The sequence below is a fragment of the Panthera uncia genome (assembly GCF_023721935.1).
Source record: "Panthera uncia isolate 11264 chromosome C1 unlocalized genomic scaffold, Puncia_PCG_1.0 HiC_scaffold_3, whole genome shotgun sequence".
NCBI classification, from domain to species: Eukaryota; Metazoa; Chordata; class Mammalia; order Carnivora; family Felidae; genus Panthera; species Panthera uncia.
Genome location: NW_026057584.1, coordinates 22,038,389 through 22,056,598, shown reverse-complemented (window position 1 = coordinate 22,056,598; position 18,210 = coordinate 22,038,389). Strand labels below are relative to the sequence as shown.

Sequence of the window (18,210 nt, the reverse complement as noted above, 5' to 3'; positions counted from 1 at the left end):
TGTCTCATGGTCTCCTCTGTCTTTAAGCTTCTCTGTGGTGAAGCAGTCACTGTTCTGGGCTGCTGCTGCTGCTTCTTTATTTTATTTTAATTCCAATATAATTAACATGCAGGGTTATATTAGTTTCAGGTGTACAATACAGTGATTCAACACTTCCATACAACACCCAGTGCTCATCACAAGTGCATTTCTCAATCTCTCTCACGTATTTCACCCATCCTCCCTGGTAACCATCAGTTTGGTCTCTATAGTTAAGAGTCTGTTTCTTGGTTTGTCTTGTTTCTTTTTACCTTTGCTCGTTTGTTTCTTAAATTCCACATTTGATTGAAATCATATGGTATTTGATTTTCTCTTTTTTCACTTAGCATTATACTCTCTAGATCTACCCATGTCTTTGCAAATGGCAGAGGTTCATTCTTTTTTATGGCCGAATAATATTCCATTGCACATATATACCACATCTTCTTTATTCATTCATCTATTGATGGACACTTGGGCTGCTTCCATAGTTTGGCTATTGTAAGTAACGCTGCTATAAACATAGGGATGCACGTATCCCTTTGAATTAGTGTTTTTGTATATATGTATATATCTTTGGTAGATACCCAGTACTGTGATTACTGGTTAATAGGGTAGTTTAATGTTTTGAGGAACCTCCACACTGTTTTCTGTAGTAGGTACACCAGTTTGCATTCCCACCAACACTGCATGAGGGTTCCTTTGTCTCTGCATCCTTGTCAACCCTTGTTGTTTGTTGAAATTTTGATTTTAGCCATTCTGACAGGTGTGAGGTGATAGCTCATTGTGGTTTTGATATACAGTTCTCTGATGATGAGTGATGTTGAGCATCTTTTCATGTGTCTGTTGGCCATCTGGATGTCTTGTTTGAAGAAATGTCTGTTCATGTCTCTGCTCATATTTTTTAAAGTTTATTTATTCTGTGTGTATGGCAGAGAGAGAGAGAGAGAGGGAGGGAGAGAGAGAGAGAGAGAGAGAGAGAGAAAAGAGGGAAGGAGGAGAGAGAGAATCACAAGCAGGCTCTGCACTGTCAGCACAGAACCCGACGTGGGGTTCAAACTCATGAACCACGAAATCATGATCTGATCCAAAATCAAGAGTTGGACACTTAACTGAGCAACCTAGGCATCTCTCTTCTGTTTTTAATGGATTATTTGTGTTATTTTTAGTGTTGAGTTGTATAAGTTCTTTATATATTTTGGATACTAACCCTTTATTGTATATGTCATGTGCAGATCTTCTCCCATTCAGTAGGCTGCTTTTTAGTTTTGTTTCCTTCACTGTATAGAAGCTTTTTATTTTTATTTTTTTATTTTTTACTTTTTAAATATTTTAGTTAACATACAGTGCAAAATTGGTTTCAGGAGAATTGAGTGATCCATCACTTACATATAACACCCAATATTCATTACAAAAGTACACCCCTTAGTACCCATCACCCATCTAACCCATCTCCCACCCACCTCCCTCCATCAACCCTCTGTTCTCTATCATTAAGAGTCTCTTGTGGTTTGCTTCCCTTTCTTCTCTTTCCCCCATCCCTCTATGTTCATGTTTTGTTTCTTAAATTCCACATATGAGTGAAATCTTATGATATTTGTCATTCTCTGATTGACTTATTTCACTTAGCATAATACGTTCTAGCTCCATCCACATTGTTGCAAATGGCAAGATTTCTTTTTTTGATGGCTGAGTAATATTCCATTATACACACACACACACACACACACACACATACCACATCTTCTTTATCTCTTCACAAGTCAATAGACATTTGAACTCTCTCCATAGAGTGTTTCCTTCACTGTGCAGAAGCTTTTTATTTTTATGTAGTCCCAAGAGTTTATTTTTGCTTTTATTTCCTTGCCTTAGGAGACATATTTAGAAAAATGTTGCTATAGTTGAGGTCAGAGACATTACTGCCTCTGCTCTCTTCTAGGATTTAAAAAAAATATTTGTATTTATTTTATTTTTTAATTTATATCCAATTTAGTTAGCATATAGTGCAATAATGACTTCAGGAGTAGATTCCAGCGATTCATCCCCTATATATAACACTCAGTGCTCATCCCAACTGTCTTCCTTAATGCCTCTTTCCCATTTAGTCCATCCCCCCACCCACAATCCCTCCAGAAACCCTCAGTTTGTTCTATATTTAAGAATCTCTTGTGTTGTGTCCTCCTCCTGTTTTGTATATTATTTTTGCTTCCCTTTCCTTATGTTCATCTGTTTTGTATCTTCATTTCCACATATGAGTGAAGTCATATGATATTTGTCTTTCTCTGACCAATTTCACTTAGCATAATTCCCTCTAGTTCCATCCACATTGTTGCAAATGGCAAGATTTCATCCTTTTTGATTGCTGAGTAATACTCCACGGCATATATACATATACCACATCTTCTTTATCCATTCATCTGCCAATGGACATTTGGGCTCTTTCCATACTTTGATTATTGTTGATAGCACTGCAATAAACATTGGGATGCATGTGCCCCTTCAAAACAGCACATCTGTATCCCTTGGATAAATACCTAGTAATGCAATTTCTGGCTCATAGGGTAGTTCTATTTTTAACCTTTTGAGGAACCTCCATATTGTTCTCCAGAGTGGCTGCACCAGTTTGCATTCCCCCCAGCAGTGCAAAAGAGATCCTCTTTCTCCTCATCCTTGCCAACATCTTTTGTTGCCTGAGCTGTTAATTTTAGCCATTCTGACAGGTGTGAGGTGATATCTCATTGTGGTTTTGATGTTGGGCATTTTTTCATGTGTTTGTTAGCCATCTGGATGTCTTCTTCGGAAAAGTGTCTATTCATGTCTTTTGCCTATTTCTTCACTGGATTATTTGTTTTTTGGGTGTTCATTTTGATTATTTCTTTATAGATTTTAGATACTAACCCTTTATTTGATATGTCAGTTGCAAATATCTTCTCCCATTCCGTTGGTGGCCTTTTAGTTTTACTGATTGTTTTCTCACTATGCAGAAACTTTTTCTCTTGATGAGGTCCCAGTAGTTCATTTTTTCTAGGATTTTTATGGTTTCAGGTATCACAGTTAGGTCTTTAATCCATTTTGAGTTTATTTTTGCATATGGTGTAAGAAAGAAGTCCAGTTTCATTCTTTTGCATGTAGCTGACCACTTTCCCCAACACCATTTGCTGAAGAGACAGTCTTTTCCCCATTATTCTTTCTTTCTCTATCAAAGATTAATTAACCATGTCATTATTGGTTTATTTCTGCGTTTTCTATGTTCTATTAATCTATGTGTCTATTTCTGTGACAGTAACATACTGTTTGGATTAGTACAGCTTTGTAATATAACTTGACGTCCAGAACTGTGATGCTTCCAGCTTTGCTTTTCTTATTTATTCAAGGTTACTTTTGTGGTTCCATACAAACTTTAGGATCGTTTGTTATAGCTCTGTGAAAAATGCTGGTGGTATTATGATAGGGATTGCATTAAATCTGCAGATTGCTTTAGGTAGTATAGACATTTTATTTAACAATATTTGTTCTTTCAATCCATGAGCATGGAATATCTTTCCATTTTTTGTGTTATCTTCAATTTCTTTCATAGTGTTTTATAGTTTTCAGAGTACATGTCTTTCTCTCTTTGGTTAGGCTTATTCCTAGGTATCTTATTATTTTTAGTGCAATTTTAAATGGATTGTTTTAATTTCTCTTTCTACTGCTTCATTATTAGTGTATAGACATGCAACAGATTTCTACACATTGATTTTGTATTATATACTTTACTGAATTCATTTATCAGTTCTAGTAGTTTTGGGGTGGAGTCTGTCAGGTTTTCTACGTATATAGTATCACGTTATCTGCAAATAGTGAAAGTTTTACTTCTTCCTTACCAATTTGCATGCTTTTATTTCTTTTTCCTGCCTGATTGCTGTGGCTAGGACTTCTAGTACTATGTTGAATAAAAGTGCTGACAGTGGACATCCTCGACTTCTTCATGACTTTCAGAGGAAAGCTCTTAGTTTTTCCCCATTGAGGATGATGTTCACTGTGGGGTTTTCATAGCTTTTATTATGTTGAGGTATGTTGCCTCTAAACCTACCTTGTTGAGAGCTTTTATCATGAATGGATGTTGTACTTTCTCAAATGCTTTTTCTGCATCTATTGAAATTATCATATGATCTTTATCCTTTATCTTATTGATATATCATGTTAATTGATTTGTGAATATTGAACCACCCCTGCATCTATACAATAAATCCCACTTGATAGTGGTGAATGTTTTTTCTAATGTATTGTTGGATTCTGTTCTGCACTTCTTTCCAAGAGGACATCAACCCATCCTATCCTCAGTTTTTACCAGACCTCTCTTTGTAAGTGTGGCTGACTTTAATGAAGATTTAGGAGTCATGAGGAGAGTATGTAGCATGGCTTGTACAGCAAATGAATGTGAAAACATTATTTGGATATTCATGGTTTTAAAAGTCCATTCTATCACTTCACCTTCTCACTGGACTTTCATCTCTTTAAGACTCAGCTTTCCCTGCTTTCTCCTTCCTCCACTCCTTTCTTTGCCCTTTGCTTCCCTTCCTACCATTGCTCAGAAGCAACCAACCAGCTAACCGACCAACTGCCATCACCACAATAACAAACACAATGAACAATAAACAAATCCTTTTATTCTTTCATGGAGCCTGACCACCTTTTTTTGTCATTTGGGCTTCTGAAGATATCCATGTTCTCAGAGTTACAACTTCTACTCCAAAAGGCTTATGTATATATTATACTCAATACAGTGTTTTTCTATCCTAAGAGAAATTCTGTTGCCATCTGTTAAGACGTGTATTTTTAGTCTGGGTATATTACAAATTAGGATGCATGCTCTGACAGAAAAGTAGGAAGTATAATAAAGTACAGTATTAAAACAGAGGGACTGGATTTAAACTGAGGAAGTAGAAAAGGAAAGCTTCTCTGAGAAAGAATAGCATTTCTGAAGACTATTAGCATAGTCTAGCGACAAGGAGGAGGGAAGAGCATTTAGAGTAGGGGGTCTGGAGATGGGAAAGAGTTTGGTGCATTGGAAAAACTGAAAAGAGGCCAGCATGGCTATACCCTAAAGAAGAAGAAGAGAAAGAAAGGGATGAAGGTGGAGAGGTAAGCATGGACGGATCATGTGGGACCTTGTAGGCCACATGACTCCAATTTTTAGCTTCCAGAATCTTCCCTAACAAATGAAATGGCTTCATGAATTTTTTTTTTTTAACTTTGAGTTTATTGGTTTTTGAAACCGATAACAATTGTGCCAAAGCTGGCAAATGTGTACGCACGCACACACACACACACACACACACACACACAATTGTTACATAAAACACCTTCCCCGAGGGCTATATAATTTGGCATTATTATGAAGTCTATCCTATATAGCCATACGCATGATTCTGGGTCAGCCCGGGTGATTAGCTGAAAATTATCTCCATATTCATTTTCTCTCCACAGGAATGTTTTCTGCAGAGAGACCCACAATATGAGGGTTTCCGTAAGAGCTTAAAAAAATGTTGCCTGCCAGCAGCACATGAATTTTCTATCAGTTTCTAGGATTTGGGTCTGTTCAGCTGACACACCCATTTCCCCTGCAGAACAAGTAGCTTCTTCCTCTGCCCAGGGCCTTAAGTATTGTTAAGGACCAGCAGGAATAAATCTGAGTTCTGTTTACCACCAGGGTAAACTGCCCTCTTATGGCATTCTTGTGGAAAGGCACTTTTCTGGGGTTCAGTATACCCCCACATATTTATAGGCACTGAAAATGACATACATACCTTGCAGACATTGTGCCCACTGCTTACTGCCAATATTAATCTGTATCCAATGATGATTCTCATTCTGTTATTTTCTGGAAATAAATTATTTTGTTTCTTCTCTCAATTCTACCCACCCCAAACTATCTTACTCTTCTGCTCCATTCTTTTCACCTAGTAATAACCACACTTTTTCAGCTTTTTATTGAAAGTAATAAATTAAGACGTTTATCTTCAAGCAGTTTCACCTTGCGTAGTCATCGCCAACACATACATTAGCACGCTCACAGTACTGAGTGTTCCGGAATTCATTTCAGTAGCAACAACGTTCACTGACCTTAAAAAAAAAAAAAACACAAGCAAAAACCAAAAAACCACCTTTCCACTTACAGTTACTTGCTAGTCTTACACAATTGTACCTTCCACACAGTATAATACTTTAAAATGAAGATAGTTTGAGGAAGCAATATCTTCGGCGGCTCTTCCTTAAAAGGAAGCCACAGGCCACTTGCTGAGATTGGCTTTGCTGGAGGTACTAAGATTCCATCCGGTCATCCTGGGAGTCAACACTTATGGTGGAGCCTTGGCTACTGGCATCAGCACTTTCATAGGACTTTTGATCTTTGGCAAAGTTGATGAAAACCTGATTTTTCAAGGGAAATAAAGCCATTACTGCTTGGTAAGCCAAAGGAAGAAATAAGGTTAATGCGCACACACGCGCACACACACACACACACACACACAGAGTGAAAGAGAAAATAAGAAAACTAGATAGTATAGGGACATGTCCACACATATATACACACTCTCACTAGTAGTCCTTTTACATACTCAAATTTAACTGGGCTTTGAAAATAAAACCCATATCTACAACTATAATCATAATATAAATCTAAAGCTATAGTTGAGTATCTATAACCACATATCTGTATTTATATGATCTACATTAACATCTCTATCAAGAATAATACAGGAACCCAAGCCAAACCATTATCAAATGTTTATGAGATGATGTTGAGAGAAATTTCACTAGTTTCAAGGGTTAATATACTAAAACAAAATTTGTAAAGAAAGCCCACATTAACTTTATGTTCAGTAAGCCAGTTATTTAATTTTTTTTAAACATTTGTTTATTTTTGAGAGAGGCAGAGCATGAGCAGGGAGAGGGGCAGAGAGAGAGGGAGACACAGAATCTGAAGCAGGCTCCAGGCTCTGAAATGTCAGCACAGAGCTGGACGCAGGGCTCGAACTCAGAACTGTGAGATCATGACCTGAGCTGAAGTCAGACGCTTAACTGACTGGGCCACTCAGGTGCCCTAGTAAGCCAGTTATTTAACAGGCAGACTTTTATTACTTGGTTTAAAATCATTAAGTCTGTTAGTCATAGATTCCTCCAGAAACTGTTGATATTTTGTGTCTGACATGGTCATGGTAGTTGATTATAAGTCAAAGGCCAAATTTTCTGGGTCAGTAAAGCCATAATTTCCTGAAGGCCCCATAAAAAATTTTCCATAAAATGCAACACTCTGAGGCCCCTGAGGCTTAATGTTCAGACCTGTTGTGACGGTAGATGCAATGAACTGTTCTATATATCAGCTTGGTAGAGCTGTACGAAATTAACACCACACAGAGGTGGTGAAGAATGACCACAAAGGCTCTAGTTACTGAATACAAAGAAATTAAGAGATGATATGAGTAAAACAAAAAATTCTGCATTTACCACTTTGGCTGCATGAGTCTAGCAGATCTAAAGGTCTGATACCAAATTCTCTTTATGCTGTGCTAATCCCGGAAGCCAGTCAATAGAAATGTTATTTAAGAAACCTACTGAAAAGGGGGAAAAAGACAGAAACTTATCAAGGATAAAGTAAGGAAAGTGTTAACATCTGTTTGTTTTATAGGTGAAAATAACACTTTGTTGCTTTACATATTCATATAACCTAATGGATATAAGTGTCTTATAGTAAGGAAACGTCTTCTTTTCTCCATTAAAAAATAGTTCATGCTTTTCACACTTTTTTTGAACATCCCAAAAAGTAGGTAGAGTTAAATTAAGCTGGGGTGCCTGGGTGGCTCAGTCAGTTAAGCATCTGACTCTAGATTTCGGCTCAGGTCATGATCTCACTGTGGTGGGATCGAGGCCCATGTGGGTCTCTGTGCTGATGGTGCGGAGCCTGCTTGGGATTCTCTGTTCCCTTCTCTCTACCACTCCCCGACTCGTGCCATCTCTCTTTCTTTCTCTCTAAAAGATAAACGTTTTTAAAAAAAGAAATAAATTAAGCTAAGTTTTTCAGGTGTAAGCTTAGATATTGCTTCAATTAAAAACAAACTGAATGGTATTAAAAAGAAATAACCAGAATGTGTAATAATTACTATGTGACATTATGCACTTGGATAGTGGTATCCAGCTTACCTCTTCCAGGGTCGTTTGACTCACTAAGAAATTTGTGATATTTAAAGCAGTCTTGTTGGTTTCTAGCAGATCAAAAATGTTTGCCACTCCTCCTGCCGTGACAGGCACATGGTATTCTAGCATGCTGAGGTGCTGATCCTGTGGAAACCGAGGGAAACAATTTATTCTGCAATGTCAGGTCATACTGAGTTGACTAGACATAACCTGACCAAGAGCTAAGGAAAATACTGAAATGCATTCCATCGACAATGATGCAACAGTATAAAGTGATGGCTGTATTTTGAAACTAACAACCTGCAAAGAGATGAAAAGTTTTATGAATGTCAAAGAGGAAACAAATTACAAACCTAATGAATATTCCAAAGTAGTCTACATTCCTATGCACTTATAAAGTCATCACAGTCTTGCCTAGAAAAAAAATACTGTGAAATGGCATTTTAAATATTTTTTTAATGTTTATTTTTGAGAGACAGAGTGCGAGCCAGGGAGGAGCAGAGAGAGAGGGAGACACAGAATCTGAAGCAGGCTCCAGGCTCCAAACTGTCAGCACAGAGTCCAACACAGGGCTTGAACCCATTAACTGTGAGATCACGACCTGAGCCAAGGTCGGATGCTTAACCGACTGAGCCACCTAGGTGCTCTATGAAATGGTATATTAGAGGTCAGATTATGCTCAGCTCACATTAAGGCTTTTTTCAGGGATCACATTTAGAATTTTTTTGTTTTGTTTTGTTATAATGTTAGAATTGTTCTAAAAGGCTGTGGATTAACTTCAATTTATATTGGCTAAAGATGCTAGATTTCAAAAGCATTGCATATGAAAAATCTCTTTCAAATATGCCACATTCTTTCTTAACTCACCTGGAAATTCTTTTCAATTTCTTCATTAGTCCATAGTATCACCATCTACTTATAATCTATTCTTGTTTTCTTGGAGCATCTTTAACATTTTGCTTTTCTACATATTTAATAGTTAGCATATCCTTTTTATTTTTCCGCTACAATGACTCTTAAATTTAAACCTTTCCTCTCTATTTGCACCATCAATGTTATTAACTTGATGTTCCCCACTCCATATCTAAGCAACTGTTACAGCCTCTTCTGTGGCCTGGAAACTGCATACATTCATACATTCTGGCACAAAACAGCTAGGATAATCTTTCCTAAGCACTATTTGATCAAGAATCTACCCCTGCAACCTATATGGATCATGACTGTGTATTTCACCTGGTATTCAAGACATGTTACTGGAAACCCCTCCTCTTCTCACTCCTGTGCTCACTGCCTACCCCCTCTTATTAACCTGTGCATGCATCACGCCTGTTACCACAATCAGGCTATCTTACTTATTTTTATTCCCAAAATGTTGCTTTTGCTATTTCCCTTCTAGAGATCTAGAAACCACCACATACTCATAAAGAATGGTCTGTTTAGAAAGAAATGAGACTTTTGTGATCACTGCATTTGCTTTTTGTAGCCCTGGCCCCACAAGGAACAGACCAGGGTGAATGTAATCTCATCACTCAGTGAATAAACACAGATTTCAACTCAGAAATTCACCAAAAGGAAAAGCACTATGACCAACGTGATTTGTGCAAAGTGTCCTTTAATTTTTAAATTTGATTTTAATTTAGATGGTTGAAAATAGACTTTGATAAGAATCGTGAAAGCCATTGTTTCCTGAAGAAGTTAGCCAAGGTTTGGGAGGTCCAGGCAAAGGTATTTTATAGAGATAAAGAATTATTTTAAAAAATGCACTCTATTTTACTATCTACAATCATGTCACATTACTATGGTGCCTTATAGTTTATGAAGTAGCTTTGTGCACATTTTATCATTTATTTCTCGCACCAATTTTGTGAAGTAGATGTCATTATGCCTATTTCACAAAGGAGAAAAATGAGGTTCAGAGACTTTAAATGTCTTGCTGGAAGTCACACAGGGAGAGCTGGATTTTGGCCCATCTTTCACCATTTCTTTCCACCTTTACACACCTGATTTCTATTAAAAACAGTGGCTATAACTACATCTTGTACAAACTACCTACACATCAAAGATGTTATAAGGATAGCTGTTTTGTCATGTGCATTTATTTAAATATGTACTATATGAGATACATAGACATATATCTGTGCCTGTCCATCCTGTGGGTATGTATATATAACATGAGATTAATTGAATAATGTTTCAACTAGTGTGGGACTTAAGAACTTGATTTCCAAGCAGTTCAAATCATTGTGGGCTTATTTTCCAAATGAGAGGAACAAAGAAGATAATCTTTTCCAGCTGTGACATTCTGGAACTTTGTAATTTTTTTTTTTCTAAGAAGAAATGTTCTTGGTCATATAATATCTGTCTTCCCTCAGTCCCTTAACATATATAACTAGTAAACTCTGTGTATACAACTTAAAAACTAATAGTATGGTCATAAATCCTCTGTGAGGAACAAATAAATGAAGATATATATACATATAAGGACTACATTTTATGTATGTATGTATGCGCTTATGTTAATGCAAGCTGTCTACACCCAATGTGGGGCTTGAAGTAATAACCCTGAGATCAAGAGTGACATGCTCCACAGAATGAGCCAGCCAGTTGCCCCAGGACTACATTACTTTTAAATAGCTACAAAATTATATAATTAATTTGAGGATTCTATTTGTTCATAGTAAATATGTTTCAGAGTGTCTTATGTATCTTGAACTAATAAGTGTATTAATAGTAAAGCCACAGTCAATTTAAAAATGGCAAACATCCGTATGAGATTATGACTACCAAAACCAGTCAAGACTAAGAGGTAGGACAATTTCTTACTCACTTTTAAGTATGTTTTTGGAAAGTGCAGTTGCATAAACCTTGTGAGGGCCTCCATGCTCACTTTGGTATTCTTCAAGTGAACCTTGACAGTAAATCCTCTTCCAAACCTAGAAAGAAAAAGTGTGGAATGTGATATGAGTTACATTTCGCTGAAATAGCTCCCCTGGAATTCTAGGTAATGAAACAGGACCCAAGCTGACCATGATAGCCCCTTTACTTATATAAAGACTGTCATTTTGCCATAAAAGTTCAGGGTATGTTGCAACTGGAAATAGTGCACTGCCATTATTTTTTATTTAGTTCTACCACTATCCAAAGTCACACTCCTTGGACAAAAGCGGCATTAGAAAGAAAACATAAAATCTTGGCTTTCTTTGACATGGATGAATTGGCAATGGATGTCAATATCTGGGGTTAAATACTTTCTAATTTAAAGCAGACAGGTCTTAAAGGGCAAGTCTTTGGAGATTTGGTGTCAAAAGTGAGGATTAAAGTTATTGAGGTTTTAAAAATGAATAATAAATCAATATGCTAGCTAACTGTTTGCCCAAATATAGACTTTATAAACAAGTCACAACAGACTCTGGGAACAATGTATATGGCCTCTTTTGCCCTTTTTTGCTTACCTTGGTTAATGCTATCTTATAAGAAAACCAAGTTGTACAAATAAAGTTATAAAGTTAACACCCTGAAGTTTGGAGATTAACATGGATACGTGTAAGTGCATATGCATTCTGGCAAATATAAAATTTTAATTTAATTTTAATTTGGTCATATGATATTTATGCACGTTACCCCAGTGTATTCTTGATTAAAAGGTTGTGAATGCAGTAAAAATGTTAAATAGTTTACTGAAAGCCTGTGCAAATGGAAAATGAACACGTTAGATAAAAATCTATGCCTTCATGTACTTGGGAAGGTCTAATTTCTTCTTGAGTAAACTCTTAGAAACTGCCTTCTGAGAGTTATTTTTGTCGTAGTTGTTTTTAAGACCTAAGTAAGATAATTTTAAGACCTTCGGTAAGATAATTTAACTTTAAGGTGAACTGATGATCAGCTTTTTCTTTCCAGTTTTACTACTCATTACAGGATAGGCTGCTGAGTAATCCTACAAAGTAAGGACAGTACTGTTAGATGTACTTCCCCACATCAAATGTCAAACAATGCCATTGTTCTTCACCTGCTCTTTATATGCTGCAAAGATCCAATGCACTGGAACCTTCCATTCACCATAATGGCCAACCTGGTACAGAGAGCCTCACATTCTTCCATGCTGAAAGACAGAATCACATCAGAATTCTGGGCACAGAGAAGTGCTCATAAGCATAAGCTGAGCTGTTTCATTATGGCACCTTGGAAATACTATTTTAGTTCCTTAAGATGTCTTTTCCCTTGAAGGACACACAAAATACATTTTAAAATATAAATTAAATGTCTTCACATAGGGTTTATTACTCTTTATTCTCCAGCTTCAAGCTATCTCTCTCACCTGGAATGCCCTCTCATCAAATGCAGCATTTCTTTCAACCTCTTTTAAGCTTAGGCTCAAGACCTACATTTCCTGAGAAATGTTTCCAAAATAATCCTGAGCTTTTTTCATGATGTTTCATATTCCATATTCAGTTGACTTTTATGCTTTTTTATTTATAACTAGTTAACCTATACTTGATTATATAATCTCTCATTTCTAGAACTGTGTTAACTGGTAGAGATCCTCTCCACTTCCTACAAAAGTGAATGGTAATGAAAAGACTGGTTTCAGAACACATAGTGTATGGGGCATAGCTAGAATATGAAAAAGTCTCTTAATTATAAACTAATCTAGAACTTTTCCTACTATGAGAATTGCAGGGAAGAGATCACTTTAATACATGGCTAACCTTATAAAAAAGGCACAGATAAAATGCTTCAGCAGCATTTTTATTTCCTTGATTGGAAAGGTCTATTTCATGGAGGAGGACTGGGAGATTAGAATTTGTATTTTTGGTGGCGCTTGGGTGGCTCAGTCAGTTGGGTATCTGACTCTTGATTTCAGCTCAGGTCATGATCTCACGGTTCGTGTGATTGAGCCTCGCATCCGGCTCCAAGCTGACAATATGTAGTCTACTTGGGATTCTCTCTCTCCCTCTCCCTCTGCTCCTCTCCCACTCATGCATGTGCTCTCTCTTTCTTTCTCTCAAAATAAATAAACAAACATTAAAAAAAAAGAATTTTGATTGTGTGAAAAGACAGTTTCAGGTAGAAAGCACAGCCAAAGAGAGGGTGTGGTGATAAGGGAGGCAGTGAGTGTATGTGGAACCACTAGTCATTCAGATTGACTGAGAGGAGAGGGTGTCATAGGAGAAAAAAAAAATAAAAATAAACCGGAAATTTAGATGAAGCCAGACAATAAAAGGCCTTGTATACTACGGCTGAGGATGTTGACCTTTATGTGATAGGCAATAAGGAGTCCTAGTCAAATTAAGAGAGTCATAAGTCCCTCTCAATTCGAGAGAAATTTATTTTTAGAAAGATTGTCCTACTGGCCACAGGAGCTGGATTCTCACATGAAACCTGCCTGACTCGCCCCTGTGACCATAAACATAAAATACTTTATTTGGTTGTGGCAATTCATCACTAATATACATTACATAGGAATACCTCTTCCCATCTCTCATCCTAAAATGCTGTCAACGACTTCAGCGCTCCCCCCACTCAGTTTACCTGTGAGACGTGAGGATGACGGAACATTTATTCTGCACTTCTTCTGAAATGATCCTCCACAGGTGCCGTTTTGACTTAGGGTCCATCCCAGAGCTCGGCTCATCCTTAATAGAAAGTTACAGGGAAGATTTATCAAATTAATTAATATTTGATGAGGTCCTTTACATGAATCACTGCGTCTCACTTGCCTAGAACAGAAATCACTTTGCGAAGTCCTGTGACTAACTTGTTTTGTACTTAATAGGTTTCTTTCTGCTGCTGTCAGAAAGCTCAAAATTAACCATTTAAAATTGTCAATCTGTTTTAAAAAGTGCCTCAGCGAAGTTGACACCCTGTTACTTTACACTTGTCTCATATTTCTTTGGAAAAAAAAACCCAGTTCAATTACTGACAAAGCAGAGTTTCTGCATTTAATACTACATTGTCACATGTATATTTGAAGCTACATCAACAAGATTGCTACCTTGCTCCTGATAGCAGAATTGTGGCACGAGGAATACTACAGCATGTGTCGCACAGAGAACACAACCTGATTTTCCAGTTAATATGTTTGAGGTAGATTTTAAATTCTATGCTACTAATTGAAATTTAATACTCTTTAGGGAAATTAAGATTTGTAGAAATTGTCAAGTAGAAAATATAAATCATATTTAAAATAAATGTTTCGAAAAATTGTTCAGACGTAAGATGCAAAATGTACAAAAATGAATGACCTAAACCAAGAATACTAGATCCTAAGAGATGATTAAATTAGCAAGTTCTAGGTCAAGATTAGGTAATAATTAAAAATATGAATTTGCAGTGGAAAACATCCACATAGGATCATCCGAGGCTTGTGTTTATAGTAAGAGGCTAAAGAAAGGCATGGATATTGATTTGGGCAAACAGTAAAGGATATCTTCTCATTGCCCCTGTTTTTGAAGATGATAGCATAGATGGCCAATGCATATGGAAGAAAATATAACAGCTTTCTCTCACAGCCTGTATTTCAGTTCAGCTCATTAATATATAACCTTTGCATAGCACTTTTAAATGTTTTAAAGTAATTTACATCTATTATTTCACAGGGGTGCCTAAGGATTGTTTTGTTCAACTTAGGGGACACTTAGACAATAAAATTCCACCATAAGCATCGATTGGCAGGGAGGTAATGTGCTATAAGCTTCTGGTATTATAAAAAGGTAGGTTGTGTATCACTCTCGCTGGGCAGTTTAAACGATTTGGTTCTCTGTCTGACTGAATCCCCAGAATAACGTGGTGATTTGTAACTGAATTCGTATTGCATATGGTTAAAGCTCTTGTGAGGTTTGGAGCTCCTTGAATGAAGGGGAGCTTCCAAAATAAGGACAAGTTCATTTCTTGGTAATAAACACCTCCACAATGTTTGGTGCGAAGAGCAAGCAGGATGCCACATCACCTCTACGTGAACTTTGTATTTCCAGGTGACGAATTTAATTTTCCAGCTCTTAACCGAACTATAAATGTGAAGTGCATCTCTTGCGTCCGAAAAATTCAAACAGAATAGGAAGGCATATTGTCAATCTCATCCCAAACTAGGTAACGTGTATTTTTAAGTCAAGAGGAAATGAAATTTTAGCACAACATGTTGCCCTAAAATGTGTCTTTCCTCTTTAGTAGAAGTTGGAAAATATGTTGGTTCACCTGACGAGTTACTAACAAAACAGATTTCTTCAATAATGGGTAATCAAATTCTCCCATATTTTGTAACTTTACTTACTCATTAGCATATCCTGAATTTGGTTTGGCTACTTCCTGTTCCCATGACAAGTGTCTCTTCTGAAACAGACTGAGCCACAGCTCTTTGCTGACATAAATTCCCTTAAGGAGACAGCGTATGTAAAGTGTTTTGCAAAATAACAAGCACATTGTGAGACTTCACCAAAGGTTTATGGCAACAACGATAGAACATGTTGCACATACTATTGGACATGTGATTCTAATTATGTAGTAGCCTTTTCCACAACAGTCCTCTTACCAGCAGCAAAATGGAAGGTTTCCCTATCAAGGCCAGTGCGGTGGATAATTTTCTTTTTGTGCCGTAACTGCACAGCGAGGTAGCCCTGTCCTTGTAGGGCATCAGGTGAAGTCTCCTAAGGAGTTTATGAACAGTCTGTGGGTGGAAAACAGGAGTTAGAGGAAAAGATGCTTATGAAAGAAAGTTCTATAATGAAGAAATACATACCTGAAAAAAATTCAGACATTTAAACCAGCATAGATTTTATTTTTACTTTTTTTTAATTAATTTTTTAAGTTTATTTATTTATTTTGAGAGAGACACAGATAGCATGAGTGGGGGAGGGCAGAGAGGGAGGGAGAGAGAATCCCAAGCAGGCTCCGTGCTGCCAGCACAGAACCCGATGCAGGGCTCCAACCCATGAAGCTCCAACCCATGATCTCCCATGGGAGATCGTGACCTGACCCAAAACCCAGAGTGGAGGCTTAACTGACTGAGCCACCCAGGTGCCCTATTTTTACTTTTAAAGGTCTACCTACAAATGAAAATTATTTAAAGAGATGAAAACGATTCTGTAGAGGCTCATTTTCAAATGAGATTTTCCCCTGTGTATGTGTGTGTGTTTACAGTTGCAGATTGTACTTTCTGCAGGATTTCTTTATAAAACTTAAAAGAGCTAAAACAGAACATGACCCTTCACAAGGCAGGTTTCTCATTGACTGTCCTCACTGTTCTGTCTTTCTTCTTACTGGGGGAGCAAGTTGTCACAAAGGCTTCGTGTCTATTTAAAACTGACCCAGTATCAAAACTTTAGCACATTAACTTAGGAATCATGGGTTCCTGAGGCTATTTCTGTTGTTAAACAGCTCTGGTAAATAGAGGGATCCTAGGAGGATTTCCACAGGTCCTCGGGGTTGCAGAAATAGAGGAGACTGCCCTAAGGGCTAGTCATTCCATTAAAAAGGCAAATGATTGCCATGAAGCACAAGACCACATTTAAAAAATCAAAATGGAAGCTATTCTATTTTATGTGGGCAGTTTGCAGGGAATTGCATTTTTCAAAACTTATCTAAACACTACAGGATGTGCAGACCAACCCATGCTCAAGCCAGAGCCTAAGGCAAGTATGATCCTTTACTTAATAGTTCTTGAAAGGTAAGTGAACAAGCACAGGTCAAGGAGCTTCTGAAGCTGAGTTCATAGGTGTATATATGATGTACAAAATTAGGCTAAGACTGCCTAAACTGTCAGTGACAGGAGGAAAATGCCCTAGTTTTTCAGATGTCAACTTAGTCTTGAGAGTTGGGGTTGCAGCGGGGGGAGCTGAAACAGTAATGGTTTTCAAATGAACTAGTTTTTCACACTTATACTCACTTCCTTAATATCTTTTTCTGGAATTCCATGTATCCTTGCGTAGAAATACAAATGTTCTTCCACCGATACCAGGTCGTCTAAGGCATCTTCCTGAGGGCAGTATCCAACTAATGAGCTGTGTGAGTCAACATGACCCAGAGATCTGCATTGAGAGAAGTGAAGATACGGAGGGGTTTCAAAAGGTATGTCCCTTCTAGTCCCCAAAAGTTGGGAAGGCAGCTCTACTTTGGTCATGGAGATTTGTGATTCTAATAAAAAGAGGTAAAATAACCCCACCATCATATCACACACATAAAGTTTTAAAAATTAGGGAACAAAATAGCTGTTTCTCCCCTAGGGATGTAATACTATATCTACAAAATAACAAAGTGTTCATTTTAATTATGTTGTGCTTGATAAGTTGAAGCCATGGTTTCCCATACCCAGTTTTATTTCTGATCAGGATGTTTCCACTTGAAGGAATTACGTCTCCTGTCAGCATCTTGAAGATAGTTGTCTTTCCTGCTCCATTCACCCCAAGAAGGCCAAAGCACTGGTTTGGGAGAGGGGAAAAAAGATGTAAATCTTAATCCAAACCAGACATGTTACTATTACATCTGTTTCCTCTTTTTCCCTGGATGAAATAAATTCCAAAGAAAAAAAAGTTCCTGGAATTATTCATGGATATTGTAGTGTTCTTCTGGCATTTGATAAAACTTTCTCTTTTACAACAAAGATCTTTTTTTTCCTTTAACCATCTGAACATTTGTATATATACACAGGACTTGTTTTACATATTATATTATCTGCATGACATGATAAAATATTCCATAAGTAAGATACGCTAACTTGACAAAGTAATTATATTTATAGGTTTCACATTATTCACACAAAATCACTACTGAATAAGCCACTGAAGCAATAATTTCTTTATGCTGTTGAATGGATTGGATGCATGTGGTTTGCAGCTCTCCTCAAAAAAACTAAGGGAAATGCCCACATTTTCTCTTTCTTTTCAAAGCTGGCTTAATATTTCTTATATAAAAATGGCAAGAATAAATATGAATGCAGTTCTAGGACCTTGCTTCTTTTTTTATTAAAAACAACTTTCTAATGCATATTTATTTTTGAGAGAGGTAGAGAGAGAGCTTGAGCAGAGG

General features: G+C 37.1%; 1 protein-coding gene across 1 annotated transcript in view; it reads right to left on the bottom strand.

Moving 5' to 3' along the window:
- Positions 1-4,696: 4,696 nt before the first annotated feature.
- Positions 4,697-18,210, bottom strand: part of ABCA12 (ATP binding cassette subfamily A member 12) — a 175,972-nt gene continuing 162,458 nt past the window's right edge. Inside the window, exons 46-53 of the mRNA XM_049614967.1 lie at positions 17,494-17,603; positions 17,072-17,213; positions 15,719-15,853; positions 13,723-13,826; positions 12,200-12,292; positions 11,021-11,126; positions 8,200-8,337; positions 4,697-6,429 (exon numbers count right to left, since the gene is read on the bottom strand). Of these exons, the coding sequence (XP_049470924.1) occupies positions 6,322-6,429; positions 8,200-8,337; positions 11,021-11,126; positions 12,200-12,292; positions 13,723-13,826; positions 15,719-15,853; positions 17,072-17,213; positions 17,494-17,603 (936 nt within the window). The 3' untranslated portion in view covers positions 4,697-6,321. The remainder of the gene's footprint in view (positions 6,430-8,199; positions 8,338-11,020; positions 11,127-12,199; positions 12,293-13,722; positions 13,827-15,718; positions 15,854-17,071; positions 17,214-17,493; positions 17,604-18,210) is intronic.